Genomic DNA, 15,501 nt, shown 5'->3' with positions numbered 1-15,501 from the left:
TCCTGTTCTCCTGCTCTCAGCCATGATCGCTGCCCTGCTCCTGCCCCGAGTCTCCTGTTCTCTGCCCTGACTTTTTTGCTCTCTGCCCCGACTCTCCTGTTCTCCTGCTCTCAGCCATGATCGCTGCCCTGCTCCTGCCCCGAGTCTCCTGTTCTCTGCCCTGACTTTTTTGCTCTCTGCCCCGACTTTCCTGTTCTCCTGCTCTCAGCCATGATCGCTGCCCTGCTCCTGCCCCGAGTCTCCTGTTCTCTGCCCTGACTTTTTTGCTCTCTGCCCCGACTCTCCTGTTCTCCTGCTCTCAGCCATGATCGCTGCCCTGCTCCTGCCCCGAGTCTCCTGTTCTCTGCCCTGACTTTTTTGCTCTCTGCCCCGACTCTCCTGTTCTCCTGCTCTCAGCCATGATCGCTGCCCTGCTCCTGCCCCGAGTCTCCTGTTCTCTGCCCTGACTTTTTTGCTCTCTGCCCCGACTTTCCTGTTCTCCTGCTCTCAGCCATGATCGCTGCCCTGCTCCTGCCCCGAGTCTCCTGTTCTCTGCCCTGACTTTTTTGCTCTCTGCCCCGACTCTCCTGTTCTCCTGCTCTCAGCCATGATCGCTGCCCTGCTCCTGCCCCGAGTCTCCTGTTCTCTGCCCTGACTTTTTTGCTCTCTGCCCCGACTTTCCTGTTCTCCTGCTCTCAGCCATGATCGCTGCCCTGCTCCTGCCCCGAGTCTCCTGTTCTCTGCCCTGACTTTTTTGCTCTCTGCCCCGACTTTCCTGTTCTCCTGCTCTCAGCCATGATCGCTGCCCTGCTCCTGCCCCGAGTCTCCTGTTCTCTGCCCTGACTTTTTTGCTCTCTGCCCCGACTCTCCTGTTCTCCTGCTCTCAGCCATGATCGCTGCCCTGCTCCTGCCCCGAGTCTCCTGTTCTCTGCCCTGACTTTTTTGCTCTCTGCCCCGACTCTCCTGTTCTCCTGCTCTCAGCCATGATCGCTGCCCTGCTCCTGCCCCGAGTCTCCTGTTCTCTGCCCTGACTTTTTTGCTCTCTGCCCCGACTTTCCTGTTCTCCTGCTCTCAGCCATGATCGCTGCCCTGCTCCTGCCCCGAGTCTCCTGTTCTCTGCCCTGACTTTTTTGCTCTCTGCCCCGACTTTCCTGTTCTCCTGCTCTCAGCCATGATCGCTGCCCTGCTCCTGCCCCGAGTCTCCTGTTCTCTGCCCTGACTTTTTTGCTCTCTGCCCCGACTTTCCTGTTCTCCTGCTCTCAGCCATGATCGCTGCCCTGCTCCTGCCCCGAGTCTCCTGTTCTCTGCCCTGACTTTTTTGCTCTCTGCCCCGACTCTCCTGTTCTCCTGCTCTCAGCCATGATCGCTGCCCTGCTCCTGCCCCGAGTCTCCTGTTCTCTGCCCTGACTTTTTTGCTCTCTGCCCCGACTCTCCTGTTCTCCTGCTCTCAGCCATGATCGCTGCCCTGCTCCTGCCCCGAGTCTCCTGTTCTCTGCCCTGACTTTTTTGCTCTCTGCCCCGACTTTCCTGTTCTCCTGCTCTCAGCCATGATCGCTGCCCTGCTTCTGCCCCGAGTCTCTTGCTCCGACTCGCCGCCCTGCTTCTGCCCCGGCCTTCCCCCCCCCCCCCTCCCCGCAGTTCGAGCCCGCGGTTTTAACCCACGGGTTTAAAGCGGGTTAAAACCATGGGCTTGCTATAAAAAATACTTCGGGGCGGGCTCATCTGCATCAGACAGTAGCATAGCAAAATGTCTGGAAGGCTCTGGTCCAAGGCCATTTTTGCTGGCTACAAGCGTGGACTCCAGAACCAGTGGGAGCATACTGCTTTGCTGAAAATTGAAGGAGTCTATGCCCGTAATGAAACAGACTTCTACCTGGGCAAGAGATGTGCCTATGTGTACAAGGCTAAGAATAACACCGTAACTCCTGGTGGCAAACCCAACAGAACACGTGTGATCTGGGGAAAGATAACCCGTTCCCATGGCAACAGTGGTATGGTACGGGCCAAATTCCGAAGCAATCTGCCTGCCAAGGCAATTGGCCACAGAATCCGTGTGATGCTGTACCCATCAAGGATCTAACTCATTGCTGAAAATAAAAGTAAAAGTTCCAGTAAAAAACAAAAACCAAACAACCCGTAGGATCGCATTGGTCTGTTTTCTTGTTAATGAGAAAAATACTGCACTGAAGAAAACCCACGGCCATTGCACCACAATTAACCCAGCCAAACTGAAGAGGGATGCGGGGTTTAGCATTGTCAGTTGCAGGGACAAGCTCCAGTGGGTCTTTGCAGCTCTGCCTGCCACGGAGGGCCAGCGCATGTGGAGACCGTCTACAGATAGTCTGCGCATGCGTCGCTTGAGAGCGATCCGTGCAGTTGGTTGGGGGCGTGATTCTGATCGCCCTCATTTCCATGAGGGTGATTGGTGAATCAGCCCCCCCGGACACGGATCGGATCGCTCACGGATCCGATCCGTGCCCTTAGTGAATCTAGCCCTAAGGATCTGTTTATAGCAGGGATCTCAAAGTTCCTCCTTGAGGGCCGCAATCCAGTTGGGTTTTCAGGATTTCCCCAATGAATATGCATTGAAAGCAGTGCATGCACATAGATCTCATGCATAATCATTGGAGAAATCCAGAAAACCCGACTGGATTGCGGCCCTCAAGGAGGGACTTTGAGACCCCTGGTTTATAGGAATGCGATCTTTACTAGTGTGAGGAGTCAGAGGATGAAGGTAAAGGGGACTGACTCAAGAGGAAATATTTCTGTGCAGAAAGTGATGGAGACAAGGACTGCATCTGAATCCAGGAAAGCATGAGACAAGCAAGAGGAAGGGATTGTGGAGTTTAGCAGCTGGAATGGATGGACAGACTTCATGGATCGTATGTCTTTAGCTACTGTCATTTTTTATGTATCTTTTATGCCTCTGCCTCATTTTTACTGTCTCCAGGTCACAATTACAAACCCTCTTTCTATCTGTTTCTCTCTCTATGCTATTCTTGTAGAACAAGAATAAAAATCTTATTTATTTATTTAATTTATTGATTGCCCCCCCCCCCCAACCTCTTCTTCCTTAGAACTTAAGGCAATCAAAGCTGGTGCAAGCAAACATTTAGCCTTGCCCAGCTGTCTCAAGGCAATCTGCTGTGTGAGACAAAAGATGAGATGGTGTACCCCCTCCCCCCTGCCCTTCTCAACGAGGCAACCAAAAGGGAAGGTCACTTCAGAACTCTCGTGAGGAGGTAGGTGGGGTTATATCCTCACTTAGAACTATGATCAAATAGATGCCTAAAAAAATCAGAACACAATTTATATTCCTAGGTTGTATTGGGCTGAAATCCCTTTCTGTTTGACAAGTTCTAAACATTTTATGGTTTTAGAAATTTTTTTACTGTATTTTTGTCATTTACACTTGATGTAGCGCCCCATTTATCTATCTATCTATCTATCTATATACACTTCTCCCTCCATATTCGCTGTGATATGGGATTAACAGAACTGCAAATACAGGAAAAACCGCAAATAACTTTTTCATATGTTATTCGCTGTTTTCTATTGGCCTCTGAAACCTAATTGAAAAATGTATTTAGTCCAATAAAATGGTATAATCATATTATCCACATTTTGTTGTTAACTTATAATGTAATGATTGCAAGATGTCAGTTTTTAAATTTATTGTAGATACATGAATATAAACTGACCAGAATATAAACCGAGGAAAAAGTTTAACTAGAATATAAACCAGGGGGTTAATATTCAAGTGCCCTGCCCTGCCAGATTCTGCAACCAGCCCCCTCCCTCCCTGCCAGGTTCTGCACCCTGACCTCCTCCCTCCATACCATGCTCTTCACCCTGTCCCCCTCCCTCCCTGCCATATACCCTGTCCCCTCTCCTTCCTTCCCTCCTGATGCCTTGCAGGCCTACACCAGGCCTGCTATAAGACCTGGTGGTCCAGTGATGGGCCGGGACAGGAGGGATCCCTCCCACTTTCAGTCCCGGCTGACTGTTAAAACATTTACCTCCTTCCAGCCTCCCCCATGTACCTTTAAAATATATAGAGATATCATTTTATTTCCATTTTCATTATTTTTTCATGTTTATTAACACAGATAGCACACTACTTTATTCTAAACTAAAAATAATTTTTTCTATCTTTGTTGTTTGCCCATTTATGTTTTCTAATTGCGTTGATCCCAGTCTCTGCCTTCTGGTTTCCTTGTTTTCTTCTTAACTCTCTTGCCAAGATTTCCTGTCAATTTGTCATTTTTCTTTTCCTTTTTCACTCAGCTTTCTTCAATTTATTTTTCTGTCTCTGTCCAGATTTAATTCTTTCCTACTATACAGTTTATAATTTCTTTTTTCTTACTATGTCTACCTACAGTTTGCCATCTCTTTCTCTTTCTCTCTTTCTAGCTCTCCTATTTCATGTCCTCTTATTTCCCAGTCTCTCACCAACTCTATCCTCTTTCTTCCCCCATCCAACATTTGACTCTCTCTTCCACTTCCATCCAGCGTCTGCCCCTCCTCTCTCTTCCATTTCCATTCAGTGTCTTATTCCTCTCCTCTTTCTCCCCATTCACCCAGCATCTGCCCCTCTCTCTTTCTCTCCCATTAATCCAGTGCCTTCCTCCTCTATCCCCCTTCCGTCCATTGTTTGTCCCCTCTCTTCCAGCACCCCCCATCCAGCATTTGCCTCCTTTCTTTCATTCAGCATCTACCCCTCTCCCTCTCATTCAGCATGTCCTCTCTCTTCATCTAGCATTTGTCCCCTTTCTTCCCCCCACCCACACCCAGCGTCAACCCTTCTTTCTCCTCCCACATCCAGCATCTCCCCTGTCCTCGCTCTCCCACTCATCCAACTGTTTATTGTATTTTCTTTTTAAAAAAATTTCTTCTTCCATTACTCCTTTTGTTTTTCCTTTTATTATAGGCTGAGGTTATATGTAGGGAAGATGGGATTTTCTTGTTCCTTTTTTATTATTTTCTAATAATTGTGCTAACTTTTCTATTGGGTCAATATTCAAAGCTATTTAACCAGCAAAAAATGACTCTTGAGTGGTTAAAAGCCTTATTCTCACGCAGATATTCTCACACATGGGTGACATCACTGATGGAGCCATGGTACGGATACTTGAAAAGTGAATTGCAACTTTAAGTTTTAGAAAGTTCGCGATCAGCCTGCACCACGCATGCATGAGTGCCTTCCCGCCCGACTTAGTTATGACAAGTCAGCTAAGAAGCCAACCAGGGAATATCTGCTTGCTGTCTCTGGATAACACCTGTTACGGTAAGTAACTGTGCTTTATCCCAGGACAAGCAGGCAGCATATTCTTACACATGGGTGACCTCCAAGCTAACCAAAATGGGACGGTGAAAGTGTTGGCCTTTAGGAAAATAAATTTTGTAATACAGACTGGCCGAAGTGCCCATCCCATTTGGAGAAAGACTCCAGACAATAATGCGAGATGAATTTATGAACTGAGGACCAGGTGGCAGCTTTACAGATTTTCTGAAGGAGTAAATTTAAGGAAAGCTACAGAAGCTGCCATAGTCGGACTTTGTGAGCTGTGGCACGACTCTCCAGGTGCAGTCCAGTCTGAGCAAAGCAGAATGAGTTATAGGCAGCTACCCAGTTGGAAATCGTTCTCTTGGAAACAGGATGCCCCAACTTATTAGGATCAAATGAGACGAAAAGTTGGGTAGATGTTCTATGTGGCTTTGTCCTGTCGATGTAATAGGCCAAAGCACGTTTACAGTCTAGAGTGTGTAATGTCCTTTCTCCTGCATGAGAATGAGGCTTAGGGAAAAAAACTGGGAGAACAATTGACTTATTGAAATGAAACTCCATAACAACTTTTGGTAGAAACTTTGGATGTGTGTGCAGAATCATGGTGAAAAACTGTGAAGGGTGGATCTGCCACCAATGCTTGTAACTCACTGACCCTCCTGGCAGAAGTGAGTGAGATAAGAAAGACAACTTTCCAGGTAAGAAACTTGAAATGAGCCATGGTCATTGGTTTACATGGTGGCCTCATTAAACTGGAAAGAACTACATTAAGGTCCCAGACTACAGGAGGAGGTTTAAGAGCTGGTTTCACATTGAAAAGTCCTTTCATGAATCTGGAGACCAAAGGATGAGAAGAGATTTTCCCTCAACTGGCATATGAAAAGCTGTAATAGCACTGAGATGGACTCCGATAGATGTAGATTTGAGTCCAGAGTTAGACAGATGAAGTAGATAATCCAACAATTCCACTGACAAGGAAGTTGGATCATGATGATGGAGACACCTGGGAGAAAATCGAGTCTACTTTTGTTGATAACCCTTGCTGAGTGGCTGGCTTCCTGGAGACGCCAATAATATTGCGGACAGGCTGAGAGAGATGTAATTGTAATTCATATGGATTTAGCCCAAGAGAAACCAAGTTGTCAGGTGTAACGAATGCAGGTTGGGATGTAGAAGCGATCCTTGTTTCCGAGTAAGCAGAGTAGGAAAGATTGGTAGAGGAATTGGCTTTCTGGTGCTGAGCTGAAGTAAAAGGGAGAACCAATGCTGCCTGGGCCACCGAGGAGCAATGAGAATCATGGTGGCTGACTCTCGTTTGAGTTTGAACAGAGTCTTTAACAGGAGAGGAGTTGGAGGGAATGCATATAGAAACAGGCCCGTCCAATCCAGGAGAAATGCATCGGCTTCCAGACGGTGAGGAAAGTATAGTCTGAAGCAAAACTGGGGCAACTTGTGATTGTGATGGGTTGCAAATAAGTCCACCTGAGGAGTGCCCCATTGAGCAAAGATGAGATGGAGAGTTGCAGAGTTGAGAGTCTATTCGTGAGGCTGAAGAATTCTGCTGAGGTTGTCTTCCAGGGAATTCTTCTCCCTTTGAATGTAGACAGCTTTTAAGAAAATGCTGTGAGCCGTTGCCCAAAGCCAGATTTTCTGAGCTTCCTGACATAACAGAAGAGAGCCCATGTCTCCTTGCTTGTTCATGTATTACATAGCTACTTGATTGTCTGTGCGAAGGAGAAGGACTTGAGGACTCAATAGGTGCTGGAAAGCTTTGAGAGCATAAAATATCACTTGAAGCTTGAGGAAATTGATATGAAATTTCCGCTCCCTGGAAGACTAATGACCTTGTGTTTGAAGCTTTGAGAGCATAAAATATCACTTGAAGCTTGAGGAAATTGATGTGAAATTTCCGCTCCCTGGAAGACTAATGACCTTGTGTTTGAAGGCTGTCCAGGTGCGCCCCCCAAGCATAAGGAGATGGGGGGAGGGGTAAGTGAAAAAGGAGACCTTTAGATAGATTGGAGATCATCCACCATTGAAGCGAGATGGAAAGATCCACAGACATCTGATGGAGAAATTTAGAAAAAGAGGACCGCTCAGAAAAAGCAGGTGGTCTTTGAGGCGATCGCTGTGGTGAGTCTGAATCAGAAGAGTCTTCATCTGCAGTAGAGAGTGGTTCCTGTTCCGAGTCTCCAAATAAATATGAACCCTGTATGGAATAAAGACGGTGTCGAAGCCTCGAGATGTTTGGTCTTATGAGAGTGCTTCCGGTACTGCACTGGGGTAACTTTTCTCGATGTTTGAGTCAAGGACGACTGGTGCCTTGTAGATTGATTGATCGACTCCCGTGTCGATGGTCTGCACACCAGTGGAGCATCATATTGAGGTGTGATCGGTGTCGTCCTTTGCTCAGACTGAACTGCCTGGAAAGTCAGTGTCGACATGGCCTGGATAGCTGGTGTTGATGTGGACATAATTTGAGTTGGCACTAACATTTGAAAATGCTCACCCAATTCCTCCCGAAGCAAATTGTCAATCTTTTACTTGAGGGAGAGTACTGGTACTGCAGGCTTTTTTGCCGGTACTACTGGTGCAGCGCTCCGGTCCGGTGATGAGGAGGCCAATGTCACCATGACTCGACTCATTGCCACATTGACCTGAGTCCCAGAAGGGGTATGGGAAGGCTTCTTAGCCAGCTAACCCACTGGATGTTGCGACACCGGAGATGTTTCTGCCAGTGTCGAAGAGTGTGGCATTGCCGTGGTCGGTGCCATTGCTGTCAGTAGTAATATTGGCTCCCTCTCCATAGCGACACCGAACAAGTATTGTTGAAAAATGCAGTTTTTCAAAGCCCTTTTTTGAAGTGATGAACGAGTACAGGTTTCTGGACGGTGCTCGGGCCTTAGACACTGGAGACACCAGTGATGTGGGTCAGTCACAGAGATGGACCGAGCACAGTGACCGCACTTCTTGAATCCTGTCTGCAGGCAGGACATCAGTGGGAGGACCGCCTCAGCAAAATCAAACTCGGAGGCCAAGGTGGTATAACAGGCCCCACTGGGCCAAAAACCCGCAAGGGAAATAAATAAAGATTTTTTTTAAAAAAACAAAATTTTTACCGAAGTAACTCGAAAATGACTAAAAAGTCACCGATGTGAGAGCAGGAAGGCAAAAAAGTTTTCAACAGCCGTTGAAATGCGTCTTCTTAACTCCGTGGAAACTAAGAAACTGAGGGACCTTGTGTGTATGTAGGGCGGAAAGGCACTCGCACATGCTCAGTGCGGGCTGATTGGAGTTGAGAGTTGAGAACTGACTCTTCTGACTGACCCCCAAATATGGGGAGACCCTATGGTCACCCGCCTCCCCCATTCCAGTGCCTAAGATTACAGGTCAGTTACCTTTGTGTAAGTAAATTAATGAAGTCACTGCTAATGGAAAGGACAATGGAGCAAATTTAACATGTTAGAGGCACATATTGAAAAAGCTGTTCGTAAATTTAGAAACCTCAGGTGGGTGCCTATTTTCAGCCAAATTTAGAAGCCTACAAATCCTAAGTTTTCAGCTGAAGGATCTTCTGTGTTTACCCCATGCTTTGTTAAATTCAGATACCATCCTGTGTCTACCACCTCCACACATAAGCCATTCCATGCATCCATGCATCCCTCTTTCCATAAAGAAATATTTTCTTTGAGTACTGCTCAGTCTATCCTCTTTTCCTTTCACTATACCCCTTGATCCAGAGCTTCCTTTCAATTTAAATGTCTCAAACAGACCTCTACTTTCCTGCAGGTTCTGTAAATGTATGCATGGGCGGAGTCTGGGTAGATTGGGTAGGACTCACTCTTTTGCATGTAACTTACAGAATACTATGCTATGCATGAATCTCTGGTATTTAGACACAAACACACCAGCCGTATGCCTGGAGGAAGTGTTTGCACTTAAATTCCCCTTTGTCACTGTTATTTACCAGCAGCAAGCTGTGCAGGGCTTATGGGACTGAAACCAGCAGAAGGAACACAGGGGAAGCCCAAGCCAGGGAGAGAACATGGTGAAAGCCCCGAGGATGTAGTGGAGGGCTAAGAATTAGGGGGGGAGGGGACTGGGTTCAATTCCGACTGCAGCTCTTTGTGACTCTGACCAAGTCACCTAACCCTCCTCTGTCCCAGGTACAAAAACTTAAATTGTGAGCCCACTACAGAGAAAGTAGCTGCATATAATAAAATGCAAAGTGCTTTGGTGTACCACAGGAAGGCAGTACAGTGTTCCCCCAGTCATTCACGGTATTTTCCAACTGCGAGCCACCAACCAGGAGAGGACAGCTGAGAGGCAGGAGAGAGCAGCCGGAGCGCCGGCGAGTGAAGGAAATCACTGCGAGTCAAAGCAGCTCCTGATTGGTAAGGCCCGACTTTAGTGCAGGAAGAGGCGGTCGGAGCATACAGCGAGTGATTTCCTTCACTCGCCGGCGCTCCGGTTGCTCTCTCCTACCTCTCCAGCTGCCTTCTCCAGTCTCCCCCATGAAAAACCGTATTCACGGTTTTTCCAAGATTCACAGGGGTTCCTGTAATGGAATGCCCACGAATATCAGGGGAGTACTGTCTAGCTCATGTCAGATCCATGACCCTTTACCTACTTACCAGATTTCCTCTTTATAAAAAGAGGACACCTGGCCCCACCCCATTCTGCCCCAGTCACACCCCGTTCTGATCACACAAACCTCATGTCGTTTCCTGACCTCAGGACCTTTGCACATGTGTAGATGTTGGCATGATGATGTCATCACAGCGCTGTCCACACTTGTGCAGAGGACCTCCAGATGCAGCCCCGAGCTTGGAGTTTTCCAAAACCCGGACAATCCTCTAAAATGAGGGTGTGTTTGAGTTTTCCTGGACATCCGGTAATCCTAACAGTAGGTCTAGGACAATGGGCAGCAGGAACATAAGAAGAGGCGGAGCCACATGACTTGCTCTCTTTAATCACTCGCATGCAGACCAAGGTTCCACCTATGACCTTCACCCCTGGCCCTCTATGTCCAGTAGCAAGTGACTACAACTTCATTAGCAAGGGAAAGGGGTAAGTTCCCTCCTCTTTCCGTGGGGAGGGGCAACAGTACCTGGTTACTATTTCCTTCCTGGGCACTCCATTAACTTGAAGGCAGCAGATTATTGTGCTGTAATGGGAATGCTTTAAAACAAAAACACAATTGTTTTTTTTAATACGAGTCTTAAGCATGGAAAACACAGTGAGCTATGTGACCTTAAGATGAAATGGAGACCGGAACTGGTCACTTTGCATCATCTGCTAGCTCCTGGCTTTCGGTGGCATATTTAGCACACAGCAGTAGCCTTCACCCTGGTCGGAGTGCCAGAGAAAGACTTAACTTGGACGCCATCTGCTGGTACCAGAATGATGGTGCAGCACAACAAAAACAACCAGGACTTTCTGGGGCCTTGGGTTACCAGGGGACCAACGCCATAGCTTCGCGTACAGTTTAGCGCTGCTGTGACTACCCAACGCTAAAAGGAGTTTTGCATGATTACTTGCACTGACATTAGTGCACGGCTCATTTGAAAGCCATGCCGATGAAGGTTTTAAATATTAAAAACATAAGACTTGCCATTCTGGGCAGTAGCCTATGGACACTAAGAAGCTCATTTCATGGCTATGGGTTCTTACCATTTAGCACATGCTAAGCTTTATTAAAAGGGCCTCTTAATTTCTTCCAAAAAGAACATAAGAATTGCCCTACTGGGACAGACCGAAGGTCCATCAAGCCCAGTATCCTGTTTCCAACAGTGGCCACCCCAGGTCCCAAGTACCAAGTTAGATCCCAATTAGTAAAACAGATTTTACGCTGCTTATCCTATGAATAAGTAGTGGATTTCCCCAAGCCATCTCAATAATGGCCTATGGACTTCTCTTTTAGGAAATTGTCCAAATCCATATGAAGAAATGTGCAAAAGACCTAGAGGCTGAGCATGGGGTTTCCTAATGTTGGAGATTTAATACCAGGTCTGAGGAAGGGTAAAGTTAGGGTTACCATAAGGCTCCAGAAAAAGGAGGACACATTGAGACATCTTCACTTAGGCTGGTGACAGGGATATGGAAGAATGGTCCTAAGTTCCTCAAAACAATGTAAGAGGGATCAATATTTTGTGTTATTTATTTATACCCCACTTACTGCTAAGTTTACAGGAAAAAATATATAAAATCCAACATAAACGATGCAGCTTTTTTCCTTCATGTTCCATGTCATTGTATGACCTATAATAAACAGACTTTTTTTTTTTTTAAATGATCCTCCTCAGAATCTTTTCTTTCAGATAAAGAACAAGAAATTGAAAAAGATTCTGGAGGAAATTAGGTTCAATTTATGGACTAACTAGTGTTTAAGCCCGTTACATTAACGGGTGCTAGTAAAGCCTCCTTCCCTCACATGTCCCCTATTTTCAGCCCCAGCTCCAGCTCCAAACCTATTTTTACCCCCCCCAGCCCCTTTCTCCCGTCTTTTCCCTTTCAGCCCCAGCCCCCTTTTCTCACCAACAGCATTTCCCTCCCCATTCCACTTCCCTGTGCAGTAGTAGCAGAAGCATACACTCCCCCTCCATTTTCCTGTGCAGCAGCATTTCCCTCCCCCAACCCACTTCTCTGTGCCGCAGCACCTCTTCTGTGCTTCCCCTGTCCCTCTTCCCTGCTTCCCCGGTGTAGCAGCACCTCTTCCCTGCTCCCCTGGTCCCTCTTCCCTGCTCCCCTTGTCCAGCAGCACCTCTTCCTTACTCCCCCTGCCCCTCTTCCCTGCTCCCATGCCCCTTTTCCTTGCTCCCCTGGCCCAGCAGCACCTCTTCCCTGCTCCCCTGGCCCAGCAGCACCTCTTCCCTGCTCCCCTGGTCCAGCAGCACCTCTTCCCTGCTCCCCCTCACTGTCTTCCAGACTTTGTCTCACCCCCACCCTCCAAAGGCAGCTTGCCTGCCATCCCCCTGTGCGGTAAAACTCTCCCCCACCAGCAGCACCTCTTCCCTGCTCCCCCTATCCAGCAGCACCTCTTCCCTGCTCCCCCTCACTGCCTTCCATACTTTGTCCCTCCCGCACCCTCCAAAGCCAACCTGCCTGCCAGCCATTCCCCTGTGCAGCAAAACCCTCTCCCCCCCACCACTATCGCCGCTGTACAGCCGACTCCACTGACCCTCCCACCGTGAGACAACCGTCAAACCTCCCGGCTCCAGCAGCGGCCGCATCACACTAAAGACGCTGCTTCGCGGCCTTCCCATGCTCTGATTTCTTCTGCCGCGTCTCTGATGATTTCATGCCGTCATCTTCTATGTTTCTATGATACTACTCATACAAGCGTCTGAATACGAAACAGTGTAATTAAAAGTGTTCAAAAACTGCATGCTGACGGAACACCGGCAAACGAATCACGCCTATGGGTCATCTTATGTTTCTGTGTAATAAAAACATACAAGTGTCCCAGAAGAAGATAAAAGTTACTTACAAGAATATTTTGCACCTTGCAGTTGTGGGCTTTGCCATTTATGTGTGCCAGCTTCAGACAGAATCCAGCATTTAAACATGTAACTTTCAATTATTGGTATCAAGATTTACACCCTAAATGGCGAGATCCTGACAAGAACTGAAGCAGAAAGAGACTTAGGGGTGATTGTCAGGGAAGATATGAAGTCTGCAAACCAAGTGGAGCAAGCTTCATCCAAAGCAAAGCAAATCATAGGTTGCATACGCAGGAGTTTCGTCAGCCGTAAACCTGAAGTCATTATGCCACTGTATAGATCCATGGTGAGACCGCACCTGGAGTACTGTGTGCAATTCTGGAGGCCGCATTACCGCAAGGATGTGCTGAGACTAGAATCGGTCCAGAGAATGGCCACCAGGATGGTCTCGGGACTCAAGGAGCTCCCGTACGAGGAGCGGTTGGGGAAATTGCAGCTCTACTCGCTCGAGGAACGTCGAGAGAGGGGAGATATGATCGAGACATTCAAATATCTCACGGGCCGCATCAAGGTGGAAGAAGACTTCTTCTTCAAGGGTCCAGCGGCAACAAGGGGGCATTCGTGGAAAATCAGGGGCGGGAAACTGCACAGTGACACTAGGAAGTTCTTCTTCACTGAAAGGGTGGTTGATCGCTGGAATAGTCTTCCACTTCAGGTTATTGAGGCCAGCAGTGTGCCGGATTCTAAGGCCAGATGGGATAGACATGTGGGATCTATCCGCAAAGATAGATAGGGAGGGTCACTGGAGTGGGCAGACTTGATGGGCCGTGGCCCTTATCTGCCGTCTATTTCTATGTTTCTATGTTTCCTGCAGGGACAGGGATAAATTTGTCCCCGTGTCATTCTCTACTTTCACTTTAGGTTTGGTTCAGACATGTGCATGTCTGTAACCTCCTGCCTTCTTTTGAAGCTCGCAGGGGATTCCATCAGTTTGCAAAAGGTGAGAAACTAAGTTAGATCTCAAAAACCAGCATGACATCCTCTCTTTGAACCCTTGTATACAACCTCAGACCTGGTGAAAAAAATGCTCATGTGTTGTCATAGTGCGTTTCTGCAGGACTGAAACGACCTACTGTAACTGAAAAGGGGACCACTATTACTACGTGCCCTTTTTAAGGACAATAGGACCTTGAGGATACTTTGCAGAAGGTCTATCAAAGGGAAATGACTGTAATGTTAAAACTGTTCATTTAATGGCCTCTTTTTACTGCTTCCTTGAGACGCTTTAGTTTTTGCAGCGATCCTCGGCAAACACAATATACAGGCACTTTGTCACTTCATTTTTTAATGGTATGTCCCAACCTTTTTCACCATGGACCCCTGACGAAGGTTTGTCCGAAACACGGACTGTGTCGGGTCCCTTGATTAAAAGGGTTTTGTTTTACTTATTTGCATTTTAATTTTGGTACAATACATTTTTGCCTGCATCTTGTACACAGTCTGCAGTTTTGTTTGTTTCTCCTGTTCTTCCATTTAATGGCAAGACAATTTGAGAGATAAAGGAAGATCACCTTTGTGTTAATGAGTCCTGGAACAATTCACCAAGGAAACTAGAAAAATACATTTTGTCAGGTGTGAGCAGAAATTAGTGTAAGGACGTGATCAATTCTGAAGCAAAACCTAAGAAACTAGGTGGTTCTCAAAACTCACTTGCTTGGGACATAATCTCTTGAGTTCCATTTCTAAAGAAGTGCAAACTCTTTCCCCGGAAGGGGTAAAACGCGAACCTGACGGACCTCGCGGATCTAAACCCGCACGTCCTTAAAAATCTGAGGTCCGTGCCGCTTGTATTTAAGTTTCTGGCTCTGACAGACCTCGGTGACAATTTAGCGCTGACGGATCCGTCTCAGCATAGGGAGGGAAAAGTATTAGGATCCGTCAGCGCTACAATGTCATCGAGGTCTGTCAGAGCCGATTTACTGGGGCTGCAGGAAACCAGTTTAAAGGATTCGTTTTAGAGCCGCTCCAGCACTAGTCTCTGGCTCCGACAGACCTCGGTGACATTTTAGCGTTGACGGATCCTAATACATTTCCCTCCCTATGCCGAGACGGATCCGTCAGCGCTAAATTGTCACCGAGGTCTGTCAGAGCCAGAAACTAACTCCAAACGGCACGGACCTCAGATTTTTAAGGACGTGCGGGTTTAGATCCGCGAGGTCCGTCAGGTCCGCGTTTTACCCCTTCCCCTCTCTCCCATAATGAAGGAAATTTTCCACACCTTCCTCTCAGGACTTATATTCTAAAATATAAAGTGGTAACATTCAAGTCATATCCTTGGGTACCACAGCTGGACAACAAATCTTAACATCTATATATATAAAATCGGAGGTATGTATGTGTAAATGTATGTATGTGTGTGTGTATGTGCTGCGATCACGCAAAAACGGCTTGACCGATTTGAACGAACTTGGTATGCAGATCCCTCACTACCTGGGATGATATGTTCTGGGGGTCTCGTGGCCCACCTGCACATGTGGGCAGAGCTACAAACAGAAAATCAGATTTCACCCATTCATGTCAATGGAAAAAATGTAAAAAGCTGCCATTCTCACAGTAATTCAAAAACGGCTTGACCGATTTGAACGAAACTTGGTATGCAGATCCCTCACTACCTGGGGTGATATGTTCTGGGGGTCTCGCGGCCCACCTGCACACGTGGGTGGAGCTACAAACATAAAATCAGATTTCACCCATTCATGTCAATGGAAAAAATGTAAAAAGCTGCCAATGCAA

At 47.2% G+C, this 15,501-nt stretch overlaps 1 protein-coding gene across 1 annotated transcript; it reads left to right on the top strand.

The window, feature by feature from the left end:
* The first annotated feature begins 1,690 nt into the window (after window positions 1-1,690).
* On the top strand, window positions 1,691-2,109 carry LOC117357915 (60S ribosomal protein L35a-like). The gene has a single exon (XM_033939172.1). It carries the CDS (start codon window positions 1,727-1,729, stop codon window positions 2,057-2,059), a length of 333 nt encoding a protein of 110 aa, XP_033795063.1. The 5' UTR covers window positions 1,691-1,726; the 3' UTR covers window positions 2,060-2,109.
* The last annotated feature ends 13,392 nt before the right edge of the window (window positions 2,110-15,501 follow it).

The sequence above is a fragment of the Geotrypetes seraphini genome, chromosome 3, assembly GCF_902459505.1.
Source record: "Geotrypetes seraphini chromosome 3, aGeoSer1.1, whole genome shotgun sequence".
Lineage (NCBI taxonomy): Eukaryota > Metazoa > Chordata > Amphibia > Gymnophiona > Dermophiidae > Geotrypetes > Geotrypetes seraphini.
This window is presented reverse-complemented; position numbering and strand designations above follow the sequence as displayed.